The sequence below is a fragment of the Oncorhynchus mykiss genome, unplaced genomic scaffold (genome assembly GCF_013265735.2).
Source record: "Oncorhynchus mykiss isolate Arlee unplaced genomic scaffold, USDA_OmykA_1.1 un_scaffold_87, whole genome shotgun sequence".
NCBI classification, from domain to species: Eukaryota; Metazoa; Chordata; class Actinopteri; order Salmoniformes; family Salmonidae; genus Oncorhynchus; species Oncorhynchus mykiss.
In genome coordinates this window covers 2,462,044-2,483,434 of record NW_023493659.1, presented here as the reverse complement: position 1 = coordinate 2,483,434, position 21,391 = coordinate 2,462,044, and the positions used below count along the sequence as shown (strand labels likewise).

Genomic DNA, 21,391 nt, shown 5'->3' with positions numbered 1-21,391 from the left:
ACATATCAGTGGTTCTGGTAGATTAAACCCACTCCAGACATATCAATGGTTCTGATGATGTTCTGGTAGATTAAACCCACTCCAGACATATCAATGGTTCTGATGATGTTCTGGTAGATTAAACCCACTCCAGACATATCAGTGGTTCTGGTAGATTAAACCCACTCCAGACATATCAGTGGTTCTGGTAGATTAAACCCACTCCAGACATATCAATGGTTCTGATGATGTTCTGGTAGATTAAACCCACTCCAGACATATAAGTGGTTCTGGTAGATTAAACCCACTCCAGACATATCAGTGGTTCTGGTAGATTAAACCCACTCCAGACATATCAATGGTTCTGATGTTTTATTAGAAGGTAAAAAAAAACAACATTCATAAAAACATGTCTATTATTAATCTAAGGATCAGAAGACTATTTTACAACCATCTAGATAGGTGTGTGTGAGAGAGGTTGGTGGTGTGTGTGTGTGTGTGAGAGAGAGACTGGAGAGGTGTGTAAATCCCCTCGTGGATTTAAAAGGACCGGACAGGTGCACCAACCAATCACGAGGAGAGAAGGAGTGGACACTTCTGGAAGAGGGTACAGAATATGAGTGTCCGACCACCTCTCAGTATAATCTGTCTGCCCGTCCTAGCGAGGTGGGAACCCGCGGTGTGGACCCCCCCGCCCTCTGAACCCTCCCCTGTCCCCTCTAAAGGACCTGTTCCTCTCCCGGCCCCTGTCCCCCCCCCGGCCGGCATTAGGACCCCCCCGCCCTCCACGGGATGACCCCCCTCCACGGTCTGACTTCAGCTTGGAGGGAGGTGACTTGGGTCGCAGACGTTCTATCTCCTCCGTACAGCCTGGAGGACACATCAAGAGGAGAGAACAGAGGGATTAGACCAGAGAAGAAGAGATGGAGGAGAGAGAGGAGAGAACAGAGGGATTAGACCAGAGAAGAAGAGATGGAGGAGAGAGAGGAGAGAACAGAGGGATTAGACCAGAGAAGAAGAGATGGAGGAGAGAGAGGAGAGAACAGAGGGATTAGACCAGAGAAGAAGAGATGGAGGAGAGAGAGAGGAGAGAGAGATGGAGGAGGGAGAAGAGAGATGAGATGGAGGAGAGAGAGAGGAGAGAGAGATGAGATGGAAGAGAGGAGAGAGAGATGGAGGAGAGGGAGAAGAGAGATGAGATGGAGGCGAGAGAGGAGATGGAGGAGAGAGAGAAGATGGAGGAGAGAGAAGAGATGGAGGAGAGGGAGAGAGAGAAGAGATGGAGGAGAGGAGAGAGATGAAGGAGAGGGAGAAGAGAGATGAAGGAGAGGGAGAGGAGAGAGAGATAAGAGATGGAGGAGAGATTAGATGGAGGAGAGAGAGGAGGAAGAGATGAGAAGAGATGGAGGAGAGGAGAGAGAGAACAGACAAGACAGATTGAGGTGTGTGTGTGTATGTGTGTGTGTGTGTGTGTGTGTGTGTGTGTGTGTGTGTGTGTGTGTGTGTGTGTGTGTGTGTGTGATTAAGGACCTACCTGAGAGGTGAGACTGTGTGATTGAGAAGTGGGAGGAGTAAGACTCTGAGTTGAAGTTACTGTTGGTCAGAGTAGGACCTACTGTCAACCACCCTGAAGAGAGAGAGAGAGAGGAGAAGATAGATAGAGAGGGGAGGAGATAGGGGAGAGAGGAGAGGAGGGAGAGAGAGGGGGAGAGAGGAGAGAGAGGGGGAGAGAGGGGGAGAGAGGAGAGAGAGGGGGAGAGAGGGGGAGAGAGGAGGGAGAGAGAGGGGGGGGGGGCGAAAGAGGGGAGAGAGAGAGAGAGAGAGAGAGAGAGAGATACATTTAACCTAAATAAATGGACCACAACCTGAACAAATCTAGAAGGCTACAATCATCCTCCAGTCCTCTATCTGAATCAGGGTTAATTTTTTTCTCCTCTGAAATCATGGAGGATTCCTGATTTCCTGCCGATTCCCTCTCAATTCAGAGGATTCCTGATTTCCTGCCGATTCAGAGGATTCCTGATTTCCTGCCGATTCCCTCTCAATTCAGAGGATTCCTGATTTCCTGCCGATTCCCTCTCAATTCAGAGGATTCCTGATTTCCTGCCGATTCAGAGGATTCCTGATTTCCTCTCGATTCAGAGGATTCCTGATTCCCTCTCAATTCAGAGGATTCCTGATTTCCTGCCGATTCAGAGGATTCCTGATTCCCTCTCAATTCAGAGGATTCCTGATTTCCTGCCGATTCAGAGGATTCCTGATTTTCTCTCGATTCAGAGTATTCCTGATTCCCTCTCGATTCAGAGGATTCCTGATTTCCTCTCGATTCCGCGTGTGTGTGATCCAGGAGAGAACGACTCTCCCGTTGAAGACACGCTAGTTCAAAGCCGACCGTGGTACTGCAGGCATTGTTAGCAAGAAAACAGGATCCCCCAATTATAAGTGAATGAAAAAAATGTCAATCTTCATGGTGAACTAAATAAAATAAAGATTTGAAGACAATCATGACTTCTAACAACACCACGTGTATGTCTTTGCACCGATTACTTTTTAAAATGCACACAGAAGGAGTTGTAATGACATGCTGCAGTACCCCGGTCAGCCTTCAACTAGAGTTAATCAACGAGAGGGGGCAGCACTGAGCTAGCCTGCAGTACCCCGGTCAGCCTTCAACTAGAGTTAATCAACGAGAGGGGGCAGCACTGAGCTAGCCTGCAGTACCCCGGTCAGCCTTCAACAAGAGTTAGTCAACGAGAGGGGGCAGCACTGAGCTAGTCAACGAGAGGGGGCAGCACTGAGCTAGTCAACGAGAGGGGGCAGCACTGAGCTAGCCTGCAGTACCCCGGTCAGCCTTCAACTAGAGTTAATCAACGAGAGGGGGCAGCACTGAGCTAGTCAACGAGAGGGGGCAGCACTGAGTTAGTCAACGAGAGGGGGCAGCACTGAGCTAGCCTGCAGTACCCCAGTCAGCCTTCAACTAGAGTTAATCAACGAGAGGGGGCAGCACTGAGCTAGCCTGCAGTACCCTGGTCAGCCTTCAACTAGAGTTGAAGAGAGGGGGCAGCACTGAGCTAGTCAACGAGAGGGGGCAGCACTGAGCTAGTCAACGAGAGGGGGGCAGCACTGAGCTAGTCAACGAGAGGGGGGCAGCACTGAGCTAGTCAACGAGAGGGGGCAGCAATGAGCTAGTCTGCAGTACCCCAGTCAGCCTTCAACTAGAGATAGTCAACGAGAGGGGGCAGCACTGAGCTAGTCAACGAGAGGGGGCAGCACTGAGCTAGCCTGCAGTACCCCAGTCAGCCTTCAACTAGAGTTAATCAACGAGAGGGGGCAGCACTGAGCTAGTCAACGAGAGGGGGCAGCACTGAGTTAGTCAACGAGAGGGGGCAGCACTGAGCTAGCCTGCAGTACCCCAGTCAGCCTTCAACTAGAGTTAATCAACGAGAGGGGGCAGCACTGAGCTAGTCAAAGAGAGGGGGCAGCACTGAGTTAGTCAACGAGAGGGGGCAGCACTGAGCTAGCCTGCAGTACCCCAGTCAGCCTTCAACTAGAGTTAATCAACGAGAGGGGGCAGCACTGAGCTAGCCTGCAGTACCCCGGTCAGCCTTCAACTAGAGTTAGTCAACGAGAGGGGGCAGCACTGAGCTAGTCAACGAGAGGGGGCAGCACTGAGCTAGTCAACGAGAGGGGGGCAGCACTGAGCTAGTCAACGAGAGGGGGGCAGCACTGAGCTAGTCAACGAGAGGGGGCAGCAATGAGCTAGTCTGCAGTACCCCAGTCAGCCTTCAACTAGAGATAGTCAACGAGAGGGGGCAGCACTGAGCTAGTCAACGAGAGGGGGCAGCACTGAGCTAGTCAACGAGAGTGGGCAGCACTGAGCTAGTCAACGAGAGGGGGCAGCACTGAGCTAGCCTGCAGTACCCCAGTCAGCTTTCAACTAGAGTTAGTCAACGAGAGGGGGCAGCACTGAGCTAGCCTGCAGTACCCCAGTCAGCCTTCAACTAGAGTTAGTCAACGAGAGGGGGCAGCACTGAGCTAGTCAACGAGAGGGGGCAGCACTGAGCTAGTCAACGAGAGGGGGCAGCACTGAGCTAGTCAACGAAAGGGGGCATCACTGAGCTAGTCAACGAGAGGGGGCAGCACTGAGCTAGCCTGCAGTACCCCAGGCAGCCTTCAACTAGAGTTAGTCAATGAGAGGGGGCAACACTGAGCTAGTCAACGAGAGGGGGCAGCACTGAGCCAGTCAACGAGAGTGGGCAGCACTGAGCTAGTCAACGAGAGGGGGCAGCACTGAGCTAGTCAACGAGAGGGGGCAGCACTGAGCTAGCCTGCAGTACCCCGGTCAGCTTTCAACTAGAGTTAGTCAACGAGAGGGGGCAGCACTGAGCTAGTCAACGAGAGGGGGCAGCACTGAGCTAGCCTGCAGTACCCCGGTCAGCTTTCAACTAGAGTTAATCAACGAGAGGGGGCAGCACTGGGCTAGCCTGCAGTACCCCGGTCAGCCTTCAACTAGAGTTAGTCAACGAGAGGGGGCAGCACTGAGTTAGTCAACGAGAGGGGGCAGCACTGAGCTAGTCAACGAGAGGGGGCAGCACTGAGCTAGTCAACGAGAGGGGGCAGCACTGAGCTAGTCAACGAGAGGTGGCAGCACTGAGCTAGTCAACGAGAGGGGGCAGCACTGAGCTAGTCAACGAGAGGGGGCAGCACTGAGCTAGTCAACGAGAGGGGGCAGCACTGAGCTAGTCAACGAGAGGGGGCAGCACTGAGCTAGTCAACGAGAGGGGGCAGCACTGAGCTAGTCAACGAGAGGGGGCAGCACTGAGCTAGTCCGCAGCGTCACTTCCTGGAGTGGGTGGAACTGCTCGTGTCTCCATGAGACGCCATCTTATCTGGCTTCAGTGTGCTATTGAGTCTTCACATAGGAATGAATGATGTCACCTGGTCTGATGACCTACCTGGTCTGATGACCCACCTGGTCTAATGACCCACCTGGTCTGAGGACCCACCTGGTCTGATGACCCACCTGGTCTGATGACCCACCTGGTCTGTTGACCCACCTGGTCTGAGGACCCACCTGGTCTGATGCCCCACCTGGTCTGTTGACCCACCTGGTCTGATGCCCCACCTGGTCTGATGCCCCACCTGGTCTGAGGACCCACCTGGTCTGTTGACCCACCTGGTCTGATGGTAGAGTCTCGTCCAAACAGGTGTAGTCTTCGTCTCCCCAGACAGAAGTGTTCTATAATATGAAATATCTCCACTGGCTTCTCCACGTTCCCGATCTCAGGCTCCTCGGTAATAATCAGGTCGATATCCACGTTGGCGTGGATGAAATCCCCATCTGTCGACCTCCGGACTGTTCCCTTAATACCCATTAGACAGTGTTCCTAGGGGGGGGGGGAGAGAGGGAGGGAGGAGAGTGGAGAGGGGGAGGGAGGGGGAAGGGGGGAAGTAAGAAGGGGAGAAATCATGGTACATTTTTGTAAATTGTGCATGAGACTGTTTGTGTGTTGGTGTCGCTGGTGTGTGTCATGGTGTGTGTGTCATGGTGTGTGTGTGTGTCATGGTGTGTGTGTGTCATGGTGTGTGTGTGTGTGTGTCATGGTGTGTGTGTCATGGTGTGTGTGTGTGTGTGTGTCATGGTGTGTGTGTGTCATGGTGTGTGTGTGTGTGTGTCATGGTGTGTGTGTGTCATGGTGTGTGTGTGTGTGTGTCATGGTGTGTGTGTCATGGTGTGTGTGTGTGTGTCATGGTGTGTGTGTGTGTCATGGTGTGTGTTACCTTGGTTCTCTGAAACACAGCTTTAGGGTCGAGGGTTTTGGTCTTTCCAGGGTTGTTCTTGTTGGTTTTGATCCAACAGATATCCTCACAACGCCTGAAACCCCACTTTCTCAGACACTGTGGAGGAGGGAGAGGGGGGAGGAGGGAGAGGAGGGGGAGAGGGGGATAGGAGGGAGGGAGAGAGAAGAGAGAGGGAAGAGAGGAGGCATGGAGGCATGTTTTTAAATGATTCCATTCTCCCCAGGTCCTTCTCTCGGTGTATAATACCATTCTCCCCAGGTCCCTCTCTCTGTGTATAATACCATTCTCCCCAGGTCCCTCTCTCTGTGTATAATACCATTCTCCCCAGGTCCCCCTCTCTGTGTATAATACCATTCTCCCCAGGTCCCTCTCTCTGTGTATAATACCATTCTCCCCAGGTCCCCCTCTCTGTGTATAATACCATTCTCCCCAGGTCCCTCTCTCTGTGTATAATACCATTCTCCCCAGGTCCCCCTCTCTGTGTATAATACCATTCTCCCCAGGTCCCCCTCTCTGTGTATAATACCATTCTCCCCAGGTCCCCCTCTCTGTGTATAATACCATTCTCCACAGGTCCAGTCCCTCTCTCTGTGTATAATACCATTCTCCCCAGGTCCAGTCCCTCTCTCTGTGTATAATACCATTCTCCCCAGGTCCCTCTCTCTGTGTATAATACCATTCTCCCCAGGTCCAGTCCCTCTCTCTGTGTATAATACCATTCTCCCCAGGTCCAGTCCCTCTCTCTGTGTATAATACCATTCTCCCCAGGTCCCCCTCTCTGTGTATAATACCATTCTCCCCAGGTCCCCCTCTCTGTGTATAATACCATTCTCCCCAGGTCCCCCTCTCTGTGTATAATACCATTCTCCCCAGGTCCCCCTCTCTGTGTATAATACCATTCTCCCCAGGTCCCCCTCTCTGTGTATAATACCATTCTCCCCAGGTCCAGTCCCTCTCTCTGTGTATAATACCATTCTCCCCAGGTCCCTCTCTCTGTGTATAATACCATTCTCCCCAGGTCCCTCTCTGTGTATAATACCATTCTCCACAGGTCCAGTCCCTCTCTCTGTGTATAATACCATTCTCCCCAGGTCCCCCTCTCTGTGTATAATACCATTCTCCCCAGGTCCCCCTCTCTGTGTATAATACCATTCTCCACAGGTCCAGTCCCTCTCTCTGTGTATAATACCATTCTCCCCAGGTCCAGTCCCTCTCTCTGTGTATAATACCATTCTCCCCAGGTCCCTCTCTCTGTGTATAATACCATTCTCCCCAGGTCCAGTCCCTCTCTCTGTGTATAATACCATTCTCCCCAGGTCCCTCTCTCTGTGTATAAAACCATTCTCCCCAGGTCCCTCTCTCTGTGTATAATACCATTCTCCCCAGGTCCAGTCCCTCTCTCTGTGTATAATACAATTCTCCACAGGTCCAGTCCCTCTCTCTGTGTATAATACCATTCTCCACAGGTCCCTCTCTCTGTGTATAATACCATTCTCCCCAGGTCCCTCTCTCTGTGTATAATACAATTCTCCCCAGGTCCCTCTCTCTGTGTATAATACCATTCTCCCCAGGTCCAGTCCCTCTCTCTGTGTATAATACCATTCTCCCCAGGTCCAGTCCCTCTCTCTGTGTATAATACCATTCTCCCCAGGTCCCTCTCTCTGTGTATAATACCATTCTCCCCAGGTCCCTCTCTCTGTGTATAATACCATTCTCCCCAGGTCCAGTCCCTCTCTGTGTATAATACCATTCTCCCCAGGTCCCTCTCTCTGTGTATAATACCATTCTCACCAGGTCCAGTCCCTCTCTCTGTGTATAATACCATTCTCCCCAGGTCCAGTCCCTCTCTGTGTATAATACCATTCTCCCCAGGTCCCTCTCTCTGTGTATAATACCATTCTCACCAGGTCCAGTCCCTCTCTGTGTATAATACCATTCTCCCCAGGTCCAGTCCCTCTCTGTGTATAATACCATTCTCCCCAGGTCCCTCTCTCTGTGTATAATACCATTCTCCCCAGGTCCCTCTCTCTGTGTATAATACCATTCTCCCCAGGTCCCTCTCTCTGTGTATAATACCATTCTCCCCAGGTCCCTCTCTCTGTGTATAATACCATTCTCCCCAGGTCCCTCTCTCTATGTGTATAATACCATTCTCCCCAGGTCCAGTCCCTCTCTGTGTATAATACCATTCTCCCCAGGTCCAGTCCCTCTCTGTGTATAATACCATTCTCCCCAGGTCCCCCTCTCTGTGTATAATACCATTCTCCCCAGGTCCCTCTCTCTGTATATAATAACATTCTCCCCAGGTCCAGTCCCTCTCTGTGTATAATACCATTCTCCACAGGTCCAGTCCCTCTCTGTGTATAATACCATTCTCCCCAGGTCCAGGCCCTCTCTGTGTATAATACCATTCTCCCCAGGTCCCTCTCTCTGTGTATAATACCATTCTCCCCAGGTCCCTCTCTCTGTGTATAATACCATTCTCCCCAGGTCCAGTCCCTCTCTGTGTATAATACCATTCTCCCCAGGTCCAGTCCCTCTCTGTGTATAATACCATTCTCCCCAGGTCCCCCTCTCTGTGTATAATACCATTCTCCCCAGGTCCCTCTCTCTGTATATAATAACATTCTCCCCAGGTCCAGTCCCTCTCTGTGTATAATACCATTCTCCCCAGGTCCAGGCCCTCTGTGTATAATACCATTCTCCCCAGGTCCAGTCCCTCTCTCTGTGTATAATACCATTCTCCCCAGGTCCAGTCCCTCTCTCTGTGTATAATACCATTCTCCCCAGGTCCCTCTCTCTCTGTGTATAATACCATTCTCCCCAGGTCCCTCTCTCTCTGTGTATAATACCATTCTCCCCAGGTCCCTCTCTCTGTGTATAATACCATTCTCCCCAGGTCCCTCTCTCTGTGTATAATACCATTCTCCCCAGGTCCAGTCCCTCTCTCTGTGTATAATACCATTCTCCACAGGTCCAGTCCCTCTCTCTGTGTATAATACCATTCTCCCCAGGTCCCTCTCTCTGTGTATAATACCATTCTCCCCAGGTCCCTCTCTCTGTGTATAATACCATTCTCCCCAGGTCCAGTCCCTCTCTCTGTGTATAATACCATTCTCCCCAGGTCCCTCTCTGTGTATAATACCATTCTCCCCAGGTCCCTCTCTCTGTGTATAATACCATTCTCCCCAGGTCCCTCTCTCTGTGTATAATACCATTCTCCCCAGGTCCAGTCCCTCTCTCTGTGTATAATACCATTCTCCCCAGGTCCCTCTCTCTGTGTATAATACCATTCTCCCCAGGTCCAGTCCCTCTCTCTGTGTATAATACCATTCTCCCCAGGTCCCTCTCTCTGTGTATAATACCATTCTCCCCAGGTCCCTCTCTGTGTATAATACCATTCTCCCCAGGTCCAGTCCCTCTCTCTGTGTATAATACCATTCTCCCCAGGTCCAGTCCCTCTCTGTGTATAATACCATTCTCCCCAGGTCCCTCTCTGTGTATAATACCATTCTCCCCAGGTCCAGTCCCTCTCTCTGTGTATAATACCATTCTCCCCAGGTCCAGTCCCTCTCTGTGTATAATACCATTCTCCCCAGGTCCTTCTCTCTGTGTATAATACCATTCTCCCCAGGTCCAGTCCCTCTCCTGATCCACACCAGAGAAAGACAAAGGAACGCAGGGCTGATATCTCCTCTATCTCCAGCTTCATAATCTAGAGGGAGAGAAGAAGAGGGAGAGAGAGGAGGGGGAGGGGAGAGAGAGGAGGGGGAGGAGAGAAGGAGAATGGAGGAGAGAAGGAGAAGGGAGGAGAGAAGGGGGAGAGAAGAGGGGGGAGGGGGAGAGAAGGGGGAGAGAAGAGGGGGGAGGAGAAGAGAAGAGAGAGAAGGGGGAGAGAAGGGGGAGGAGAGAAGGGAGGAAAGAAGAGGGGGGAGGAGAGAAGGGAGGAGAGAAGAGGGGGGAGGAGGAGAGAAGAGAGAGAAGGGGGAGAGAAGGGGGAGGAGAGAAGGAGAAGGGAGGAGAGAAGAGGGGGGAGAGAAGATGGGGGAGGAGGAGAGAAGAGAGAGAAGGGGGAGAGAAGGGGGAGGAGAGAAGGGAGGAGAGAAGAGGGGGGAGAGATGAGAGAAATCAACAGAAAGCTTAATTTATTAAACAATGCTTCTATTAAATATCTTCATTATTATAAATTCACCTTCATTACATAGTACCCCCCCCCCCCCCCCCCCAGTAACTCACATCCTCCCAGGTCCAGTACCCCCCCCCCCCCCCCCAGTAACTCACATCGTCCCAGGTCCAGTAGTACCCCCCCCAGTAACTCACATCCTCCCATAGTACCCCCCCCCCCCCCCCCAGTAACTCACATCGTCCCAGGTCCAGTAGTACCCCCCCCAGTAACTCACATCCTCCCAGGTCCAGTACCCCCCCCCCCCCCCCCAGTAACTCACATCGTCCCAGGTCCAGTAGTACCCCCCCCAGTAACTCACATCCTCCCATAGTACCCCCCCCCCCAGTAACTCACATCCTCCCAGGTCCAGTACCCCCCCCCCCAGTAACTCACATCGTCCCAGGTCCAGTAGTACCCCCCCCAGTAACTCACATCCTCCCATAGTACCCCCCCCCCCCCCCCCAGTAACTCACATCGTCCCAGTTCCAGTAGCGTTCTGTGTGGGGTATTCCTGACTCTCTGTAGTACCCCCCCCCCCAGTAACTGACATCGTCCCAGGTCCAGTACCCTCCCCCCCAGTAACTCACATCGCCCAGGTCCAGTACCCCCCCAGTAACTCACATCGTCCCAGTTCCAGTAGCGTTCTGTGTGGGGTATTCCTGACTCTCTGTAGTACCCCCCCCCCCCCCCCAGTAACTCACATCGTCCCGGGTCCAGTACCCCCCCCCCCCCCCCCCCCCCAGTAACTCACATCGTCCCAGGTCCAGTACCCCCCCCCCCCCCAGTAACTCACATCGCCCAGGTCCAGTACCCCCCCAGTAACTCACATCGTCCCAGTTCCAGTAGCGTTCTGTGTGGGGTATTCCTGACTCTCTGTAGTACCCCCCCCCCCCCCAGTAACTCACATCGTCCCAGGTCCAGTACCCCCCCCAGTAACTCACATCGTCCCAGGTCCAGTAGTACCCCCCCTCAGTAACTCACATCGTCCCAGGTCCAGTAGTACCCCCCCCTCAGTAACTCACATCGTCCCAGGTCCAGTACCCCCCCCAGTAACTCACATCGTCCCAGGTCCAGTACCCCCCCAGTAACTCACATCGTCCCAGTTCCAGTAGCGTTCTGTGTGGGGTATTCCTGACTCTCTGTAGTACCCCCCCCCCCCAGTAACTCACATCGTCCCAGTTCCAGTAGCGTTCTGTGTGGGGTATTCCTGACTCTCTGTAGTACCCCCCCCCCCCCAGTAACTCACATCGTCCCAGGTCCAGTACCCCCCCCAGCAACTCACATCGTCCCAGGTCCAGTAGTACCCCCCCCCCTCAGTAGCTCACATCATCCCAGTTCCAGTACCCCCCCCTCAGTAACTCACATCGTCCCAGGTCCAGTACCCCCCCCCCCCCCCCCCCAGTAACTCACATCGTCCCAGGTCCAGTAACCCCCCCCCCCCCCCCCCCCCCCCCCCCAGTAACTCACATCGTCCCAGGTCCAGTGCCCCCCCCAGTAACTCACATCGTCCCAGTTCCAGTAGCGTTCTGTGTGGGGTATTCCTGACTCTCTGTAGTACTCCTCTAGCGGGGGCTCCAGCAGGATCACATCAAACTTAGTCTTCAGATCACGCAGGTCAAAGTGCTCTGGGTCGGCCTGCAGATACCTACATTAACACGCAAGTCATTTAGCAGACGGCTCCTATCCAGAGTCACTACAGTAGGGAGTCATTTAACAGACTCTCTTATCCAGAGCCACTACAGTAGGGAGTCATTTAACAGACTCTCTTATCCAGAGCCACTATAGTAGGGAGTCATTTAACAGACTCTCCTACCAGGGAGTCATTTAACAGACTCTCTTATCCAGAGCCACTACAGTAGGGAGTCATTTAACAGACTCTCCTATCAGGGAGTCATTTAACAGACTCTCTTATCCAGAGCCACTACAGTAGGGAGTCATTTAACAGACTCTCCTATCAGGGAGTCATTTAACAGACGCTACTATCAGGGAGTCATTTAACAGACTCTCCTATCAGGGAGTCATTTAACAGACTCTCTTATCCAGAGCCACTACAGTAGGGAGTCATTTAACAGACTCTCCTATCAGGGAGTCATTTAACAGACGCTACTATCAGGGAGTCATTTAACAGACTCTCCTATCAGGGAGTCATTTAACAGACTCTCCTATCAGGGAGTCATTTAACAGACTCTCCTATCAGGGAGTCATTTAACAGACTCTCCTATCCAGAGTCATTTAACATACTCTCCTATCCAGAGTCATTTAACAGACTCTCCTATCAGGGAGTCATTTAACAGACTCTCCTATCCAGAGTCATTTAACACTCTCCTATCCAGAGTCATTTTTAATAACTGGGACCTACATGGGGGGGTTAAATGACTGGGACCTACATGGGAGGGGGGGGGGGGGGGGTAAATGACTGGGACCTACATTGGAGGGGGGGTGTCAAATGACTGGGACCTACATGGGGGGGTAAATGACTGGGACCTACATGGGAGGGGGGGGGGGGGGGTAAATGACTGGGACCTACATTGGAGGGGGGGTGTCAAATGACTGGGACCTACATGGGGGGGTAAATGACTGGGACCTACATGGGAGGGGGGGGGGGTTAAATGACTGGGACCTACATGGGGGGGAGATAAATGACTGGGACCTATATGGGGGGGTTAAATGACTGGGACCTACATGGGGGGGGTTAAATGACTGGGACCTACATGGGGGGGGGGGGGGGGGGGTTAAATGACTGGGACCTACATGGGGTGGGAGATAAATTACTGGGACCTACATGGGGGGGGGTTAAAAGACTGGGCCCTACATGGGGGGGGGGGGTTAATGACTGGGACCTACATGGGGGGGGTTAAATGACTGGGACCTACATGGGGGGGGGGGGGGGGGGGTTAAATGACTGGGATCTACATGGGGGGGGGGGGGGGGGGTAAATGACTGGGACCTACATGGGGGGGGGGGGTAAATGACTGGGACCTACATGGGAGGGGGTTAAATGACAGGGACCTACATGGGGGGGGGGGTAAATGACTGGGACCTACATGGGGGGGTTAAATGACTGGGACCTACATGGGGGGGGGGGGGGGGGGTTAAATGGCTGGGACCTACATGGGGGGGGGGGTTAAATGGCTGGGACCTACATGGGGGGGGGGGTTAAATGGCTGGGACCTACATGGGGGGGGTAAATGACTGGGACCTACATGGGGGGGGTGTTGGTGGTTGAGATCAGTTCATCCTTCAGTCTGATTAGCTCTCTGAGTTTAGGATACTCTTCAAACCGGTCTGCCAGACCTGAAACACATAGATTACAAACACAGATTACACACACAGACACAGATTACACACACACACACACAGATTACACACACACACACACAGATTACACACACACACACAGGTGGTGGCACACACACAGACAACACACACACACAGATTACACACAAACACAGATTACACGCACACACAGATTACACACAGATTAGACACACAGACACAGATTACACACACAGATTACATACAGACACAGATTACACACAGAAACACTGACCGACGTCTCTGATGAAGTTCTGTGGTCGGTGTCCGGTGTCGACAAAGTGTTGACAGTAATCATTATGGGGGTTCAGACTCTGGGTACCCTGATACAGACAGACAGACAGTTAACCTATAACAACAGTGTTGACAGTAGTCATTATGGGAGTTCAGACTCTGGGTACCCTGATACAGACAGACAGACAGTTAACCTATAACAACAGTGTTGACAGTAATCATTATGGGAGTTCAGACTCTGGGTACCCTGATACAGACAGACAGACAGACAGTTAACCTATAACAACAGTGTTGACAGTAATCATTATGGGAGTTCAGACTCTGGGTACCCTGATACAGACAGACAGTTAACCTATAACAACAGTGTTGACATGTATGTGGTGTGTAGTGAGAGGTGTGTGTGCGTGTGTGTGTGTGTGTGTGTGTGTGAGGTGTGTGTGTGTGTGTGTAAATGTGGTGTGTGTGTATGTGTGTAAATGTGGTGTGTGTGTGTGTGTGTGTATTTGTGTAAATGTGGTGTGTGTGTGTTACCTTCAGGAAGGTGGTAGAGTCCTTGTAGACCTCTTCATAAGGGTTGCTCTCATCTGGCGGCTGCATCTCCAACTCCTCCTACACACACACACACACACACACACGCGCACACGCACACGCACACAACAAACACATACAATGAAACAGAAACGTTCCTCTCCGTGACCCAGTCTATCACAGAGACGTTCCTCTCAGTGACAAAGTCTATCACAGAGACGTTCCTCTCAGTGATCCAGTCTATCACAGAGACGTTCCTCTCAGTGATCCAGTCTTTCTCACAGAGACGTTCCTCTCAGTGATGTGTGTGTGTTCCTACCTTCTGCTCCTCAACGTCCTCCTCTGTGTCCTCTCCCTCCACCTGAGGCTTCCTCTTGGAGCTCGGCCCGGCAGCATCGAACGATGCCCTACACGTACACAATTTATGGAATAGTTAAACCAAGTGATTGGGCTGGGCTGGAACAAAAATGTGCGCACCCCTGGGGTCCCCAAGGAATTGAGAAACACTCAATGATTGCTGGAAGTGTGTGTGTATACCTGTGACAGTAGTCTGTGTGTGTGTATACCTGTGACAGTAGTCTGTGTGTGTGTATACCTGTAACAGCAGTCTGTGTGTGTGTTTGTGTGTGTGTGTGTGTGTGTACCTGTATGTCTCTCTGGTCTCCTCAATCTCCTTCAGTTCGTCTTTGCTGTTCAGAACGGCGCCTATACTGTCAGCACTCTCTGCTCCCAACTAGGGGAGGAACGGACCAGTTAGTTAGGGGAGGAACGGCGCCTATACTGTCCCCACTCTCTGCTCCCAACTAGGGGAGGAACGGACCAGTTAGTTAGGGGAGGAACGGCGCCTATACTGTCCCCACTCTCTGCTCCCAACTAGGGGAGGAACGGACCAGTTAGTTAGGGGAGGAACGGCGCCTATACTGTCCCCACTCTCTGCTCCCAACTAGGGGAGGAACGGACCAGTTAGTTAGGGGAGGAACGGCGCCTATACTGTCCCCACTCTCTGCTCCCAACTAGGGGAGGAACGGACCAGTTAGTTAGGGGAGGAACGGCGCCTATACTGTCCCCACTCTCTGCTCCCAACTAGGGGAGGAACGGACCAGTTAGTTAGGGGAGGAACGGCGCCTATACTGTCCCCACTCTCTGCTCCCAACTAGGGGAGGAACGGACCAGTTAGTTAGGGGAGGAACGGCGCCTATACTGTCCCCACTCTCTGCTCCCAACTAGGGGAGGAACGGACCAGTTAGTTAGGGGAGGAACGGCGCCTATACTGTCCCCACTCTCTGCTCCCAACTAGGGGAGGAACGGACCAGTTAGTTAGGGGAGGAACGGACAAGTTAGTTAACTAGTAATGTTAGCTAGGACAGGAACAGACAAGTTAGTTAACTAGTAATGTTAGCTAGGACAGGAACGGACAAGTTAGTTAACTAGTAATGTTAGCTAGGACAGGAACGAACAAGTTAGTTAACTAGTAATGTTAGCTAGGACAGGAACGAACAAGTTAGTTAACTAGTAATGTTAGCTAGGACAGAAACTAACAAGTTAGTTAACTAGTAATGTTAGCTAGGACAGGAACGAACAAGTTAGTTAACTAGTAATGTTAGCTAGGACAGGAACGAACAAGTTAGTTAACTAGTAATGTTAGCTGGGACAGGAACGAACAAGTTAGTTAACTAGTAACGTTAGCTAGGACAGGAACGAACAAGTTAGCTTTTAGCTAACATTACTAGTTAACTATCAATCTTTGCTCCCAACTAGGAGAGGACCAGACAAGTTAGTTAGCTAGGACAGGAACGAACAAGTTAGTTAACTAGTAATGTTAGCTAAAAGCTATCACTCTTTGCTCCCAACTAAGAGAGGACCAGACAAGTTAGTTAACTAGTAATGTTAGCTAAAAGCTATCACTCTTTGCTCCCAACTAAGAGAGGACCAGACAAGTTAGTTAACTAGTAAAGTTAGCTAAAAGCTATCACTCTTTGCTCCCAACTAGGAGAGGACCAGACAAGTTAGTTAACTAGTAATGTTAGCTAAAAGCTATCCCTCTTTGCTCCCAACTAGGAGAGGACCAGACAAGTTAGTTAACTAGTAATGTTAGCTAAAAGCTATCACTCTTTGCTCCCAACTAAGAGAGGACCAGACAAGTTAGTTAACTAGTAAAGTTAGCTAAAAGCTATCACTCTTTGCTCCCAACTAGGAGAGGACCAGACAAGTTAGTTAACTAGTAATGTTAGCTAAAAGCTATCCCTCTTTGCTCCCAACTAGGAGAGGACCAGACAAGTTAGTTAACTAGTAATGTTAGCTAAAAGCTATCACTCTTTGCTCCCAACTAAGAGAGGACCAGACAAGTTAGTTAACTAGTAATGTTAGCTAAAAGCTATCACTCTTTGCTCCCAACTAGGAGAGGACCAGACAAGTTAGTTAACTAGTAATGTTAGCTAAAAGCTATCCCTCTTTGCTCCCAACTAGGAGAGGACCAGACAAGTTAGTTAACTAGTAATGTTAGCTAAAAGCTATCACTCTTTGCTCCCAACTAGGAGAGGACCAGACAAGTTGGTTAACTAGTAATGTTAGCTAAAAGCTATCACTCTTTGCTCCCAACTAGGAGAGGACCAGACAAGTTAGTTAACTAGTAATGTTAGCTAAAAGCTATCACTCTTTGCTCCCAACTAGGAGAGGACCAGACAAGTTAGTTAACTAGTAATGTTAGCTAAAAGCTATCACTCTTTGCTCCCAACTTGGAGAGGACCAGACAAGTTAGTTAACTAGTAATGTTAGCTAAAAGTTATCACTCTTTGCTCCCAACTAGGAGAGGACCCGACAAGTTAGTTAACTAGTAATGTTAGCTAAAAGCTATCACTCTTTGCTCCCAACTAGGAGAGGACCAGACAAGTTAGTTAACTAGTAATGTTAGCTAAAAGCTATCCCTCTTTGCTCCCAACTAGGAGAGGACCAGACAAGTTAGTTAACTAGTAATGTTAGCTAAAAGCTATCACTCTTTGCTCCCAACTAGGAGAGGACCAGACAAGTTAGTTAACTAGTAATGTTAGCTAAAAGCTGTCACTCTTTGCTCCCAACTAGGAGAGGACCAGACAAGTTAGTTAGATACGAAGATTAGCTACAAGCTGAACCAGTATCTGTGCGGAATGTAAAAATAAAACCCTCAGACTAATACTCCCATTCACCAGCTCTGGAAGCGTTATGTCAAAATACATGAGTTGATTCACCAAAATAAATGAGTTGATTCACCAAAATATGGAGATTTGCTCTGACCTTTATTTACTCCAGTTATAGCCGGTATGTACCTCCAAAACAGGGCTAAATAAATGAGCTGGAGTAAACTCCCAACCTGCATGGCAGTAATGAGGTAAACATGAGGTGCCAACTAGAATGTATTGAGTTGTAGTAAACTCCCAACCTGCAAGGCAGTAATGAGGTAAACATGAGGTGCCAACTAGAATGTATTGAGCTGTAGTAAACTTCCAACCTGCACTGAGATGCAGTGCCTTAGACCACTGCGCCATTTGGGAGCAATCTAAAAAATAATCCTGTTTGGCACCTCATGGAAACAGTGTAATCTGGGCTCCCGAATGGTGCAGTGGTCTAAGACACTGCATCTCAGTGCAAGAGGCATCACTGCAGTACCTGGTTTGAATCCAGGCTGCATCACATCTGGCCGTGATTGGGAGTCCCGTAAGGCGGCATCACATCTGGCCGTGATTGGGAGTCCCGTAGGGCGGCATCACATCTGGCCGTGATTGGGAGTCCCGTAGGGCGGCGCGCAAAGCATATACGCAACAACTTCAATGATTTTTACTGAGTTAGTTCATATAAGGATATCAATCAATTGAAATAAATTCCTTAGGCCCTAATCTATGGATGTCACATGACTGGGCAGGGGCACAGCCATGGGTGGGCCTGGGAGGGCATAGGCCCACCCACTGGGGAGCCAGGTCCAGCCAATCAGAATGTTTTTTTTTCCCACAAAAGGGCTTTATCACAGCCAGAAATACTCCTCAGTTTCATCAGCTGTCCAGGTGGCTCAGGTCTCAGATGATCCTGCAGGTGAAGAAGCCGGACGTGGAGGTCCTGGGTTGGCATGGTTACACGTGATCTGCGGTTGTGATGCCGGTTGGACGTATTGCCAAATTCTTTAAAACGACATTGGAGGCGGCTTATTGTAGAGAAATTAACATTAAATTCTCTGGCTACAGCTCTGGTGAACATTCCTGCAGTCAGAATACCAATTGCACACTCCCTCAACTTGAGACATCTGTGCATTTTGTGGCTTTTTATTGTCCCCAGCACAAGGTGCACCTGTGTAACGATCATGCTGTTTAATCAGGTTCTTGATATGCCACACCTTTCAGATGGATGGATTCTCTTGGTAAAGGAGAAACACTCACTAACAGGGATGTTGACAAATTAGAGCACAAAAGTTGAGCGAAATATGCTGTATGTGCTTATAGATCATTTCAGGTTATGAAACTTTACATGTTGCATTTCTATTTTTGTTTAGTGTACATACACACCGGCATAACGGGAGTAAATGAAGACAGTTGTTCAGCGACACTCCATATTTGGTATGAACGGTTGCAGAGCTGGGTAATAATGGGATTTTGAATCTTTCTGGGCGTTAGAGACGCCTAATGCACAGAGATAATGGTTCATCTAGAAGCGATTCGTCTCTTAGCTACAATCATATGTTAGAGACGCCTCTAATGCACAGAGATAATGGTTCATCTAGAAGCCATCCGTCTCTTAGCTACGATCATATGTTAGAGACGCCTCTAATGCACAGAAATAATGGTTCATCTAGAAGCCATCCGTCTCTTAGCTACAATCATATGTTAGAGACGCCTCTAATGCACAGAGATAATGGTTCATCTAGAAGCGATCCGTCTCTTAGCTACAATCATATGTTAGAGACGCCTCTAATGCACAGAGATAATGGTTCATCTAGAAGCCATCCGTCTCTTAGCTACGATCATATGTTAGAGACGCCTCTAATGCACAGAAATAATGGTTCATCTAGAAGCCATCCGTCTCTTAGCTACAATCATATGTTAGAGACGCCTCTAATGCACAGAGATAATGGTTCATCTAGAAGCGATCCGTCTCTTAGCTACAATCATATGTTAGAGACGCCTCTAATGCACAGAGATAATGGTTCATCTAGAAGCCATCCGTCTCTTAGCTACAATCATATGTTAGAGACGCCTCTAATGCACAGAGATAATGGTTCATCTAGAAGCCATCCGTCTCTTAGCTACGATCATATGTTAGAGACGCCTCTAATGCACAGAGATAATGGTTCATCTAGAAGCCATCCGTCTCTTAGCTACAATCATATGTTAGAGACGCCTCTAATGCACAGAGATAATGGTTCATCTAGAAGCCATCCGTCTCTTAGCTACGATCATATGTTAGAGACGCCTCTAATGCACAGAGATAATGGTTCATCTAGAAGCCATCCGTCTCTTAGCTACAATCATACGTTAGAGACGCCTCTAATGCACAGAAATAATGGTTCATCTAGAAGCCTCTAATGCACAGAGATAATGGTTCATCTAGAATCCATCCGTCTCTTAGCTACGATCATACGCACAAAATGCTCTGACGTCATAACAGCAACTAATGTCTAGGACGAACAATAGCTAGCTAACGTAACTATTATGAGTTGATAAAAGATACTTGGTCAACTATCATGCGTTGGTTAACTAATATACGTTTAGCTTTTTCCACTCAACTCAATCAAGGTCAATTGGCATCACTTCACTGCCACAAAATAGCTAAATAACAATATGTACAGTAACTACGATTGTTAACTAACAAGTTAATAGCTAACTAGAGGCTCACTTTAGACGATGTGCTAGGTCAATGACATGTTAAGTCATGCTAATAGCTAACGTTACCTGTTGACCTAATCCTATTCAGTTAAAAACACCGTAGCATAACGTTAACTGTTTACATTAGCTACAAATGTTAGTCAACTCACAAGGTATGGTAGTTATGTAGCTAGATACATAGATGTCTCTTCCCTCAGGCTAAAGGCTTTAGTGGCCCAGCATGTAACCTCCCCTTATCTCACCTCATTCTACTCACATTGTATATAGACTTGTTTTTCTACTGTATTATTGACTGTATGTTTGTTTATGTGTAACTCTGTGTTGTAGTATGTGTCGAACTGCTTTGCTTTATCTTGGTCGGGGTTTCAGTTGTAAATGAGAACTTGTTCTCAACTGGCCGACCTGGTTAAATAAAGGTGTTCTCAACTGGCCGACCTGGTTAAATAAAGGTGTTCTCAACTGGCCGACCTGGTTAAATAAAGGTGTTCTCAACTGGCCGACCTGGTTAAATAAAGGTGTTCTCAACTGGCCGACCTGGTTAAATAAAGGTGTTCTCAACTGGCCGACCTGGTTAAATAAAGGTGTTCTCAACTGGCCGACCTGGTTAAATAAAGGTGTTCTCAACTGGCCGACCTGGTTAAATAAAGGTGGAATAAATCAATAAAATCAAAAACAAGAAGACAACGCATGTTAGCTCCCCAGCTAGTTTAACTAGCTTAGCTACAGCTAGCTACCTGTTGAGCTAGAAGCTGGCGTCGCAGCTTCTGCTTTTCCCGTATCTCCTGTAGGCGACTATTCATTTCTTTATCGGTGATTAGTTTAATAAAGTATTTCGTTAGTTACACAAAAAAAATAGTTTAAAACTTGTTTTTTTCTTGCGGCGGTTTCGGAGGTCGAAAGCTTTTTTACTCGAAAACATTGAACGTTAGTCGAGTTGTGATGACGTTCATCCGGTTCGAATGCTGCGCATGTGATTTGCGTCACAGTTCGTCGCGTTCCTGTCTTTCTGCTGGTGCAATGGAGTAGATGCGACCACACGGTGGTGATGTTGTATCGCGTTATTCCACCGTGAATAAACTGTGAACAATGATCATCAGAAAGGCCGTTTGTCACCAATTCTCTCTACTTCCACCCAAAGTGTGCTGGAAGAGGGGCGTTAACTTCCTCTAGCTAGCCCATGCCTCTACCAACCTATAGCTTTCAGATGTTGCTGTAGAGAGCAGTGAAGGTGTAGACTTCAGGAGAAAAGAGAGATTATTGTGTTTCAGTAGCAGGGCTGTTCCAGTAGCAGGGTTGTTCCAGTAGCAGGGTCGTTCCAGTAGCAGGGTTGTTCCAGTAGCAGGGCTGTTCCAGTAGCAGGGTCTTTCCAGTAGCAGGGCTGTTCCAGTAGCAGGGTCGTTCCACCAATTCCAGTAGCAGGGTTGTTCCAGTAGCAGGGTCGTTCCACCAATTCCAGTAGCAGGGTTGTTCCAGTAGCAGGGCTGTTCCAGTAGCAGGGTCGTTCCACCAATTCCAGTAGCAG

The 21,391-nt window shown here is 49.5% G+C and overlaps 1 protein-coding gene across 1 annotated transcript; it reads right to left on the bottom strand.

Moving 5' to 3' along the window:
- Window positions 1-336: 336 nt before the first annotated feature.
- Window positions 337-20,822, bottom strand: LOC118947005 (N6-adenosine-methyltransferase non-catalytic subunit). The gene is made up of 12 exons (XM_036971994.1): window positions 20,604-20,822; window positions 14,668-14,756; window positions 14,343-14,430; window positions 14,027-14,104; window positions 13,497-13,584; window positions 13,150-13,240; window positions 11,450-11,591; window positions 9,404-9,496; window positions 5,761-5,877; window positions 5,156-5,366; window positions 1,514-1,606; window positions 337-849 (listed from the first exon to the last, which is right to left on the bottom strand). Exons 1-12 carry the CDS (start codon window positions 20,667-20,669, stop codon window positions 638-640), a joined length of 1,368 nt encoding a protein of 455 aa, XP_036827889.1. The 5' UTR covers window positions 20,670-20,822; the 3' UTR covers window positions 337-637.
- Between the last annotated feature and the right edge of the window lie 569 nt (window positions 20,823-21,391).

Coding starts and splice junctions, on each gene's coding strand:
- LOC118947005 (XM_036971994.1), bottom strand. CDS start 20,669: ATGAATAGTCGCCTACAGGAGATACGGGAAAAGCAGAAGCTGCGACGC. Junction 13,241..13,496: donor GAACTTCATCAGAGACGTCG/GTCAGTGTTTCT, acceptor TATGTGTTTCAG/GTCTGGCAGACCGGTTTGAA. Junction 5,878..9,403: donor GACTGGACCTGGGGAGAATG/GTATTATACACA, acceptor CCTCCTCCACAG/TGTCTGAGAAAGTGGGGTTT.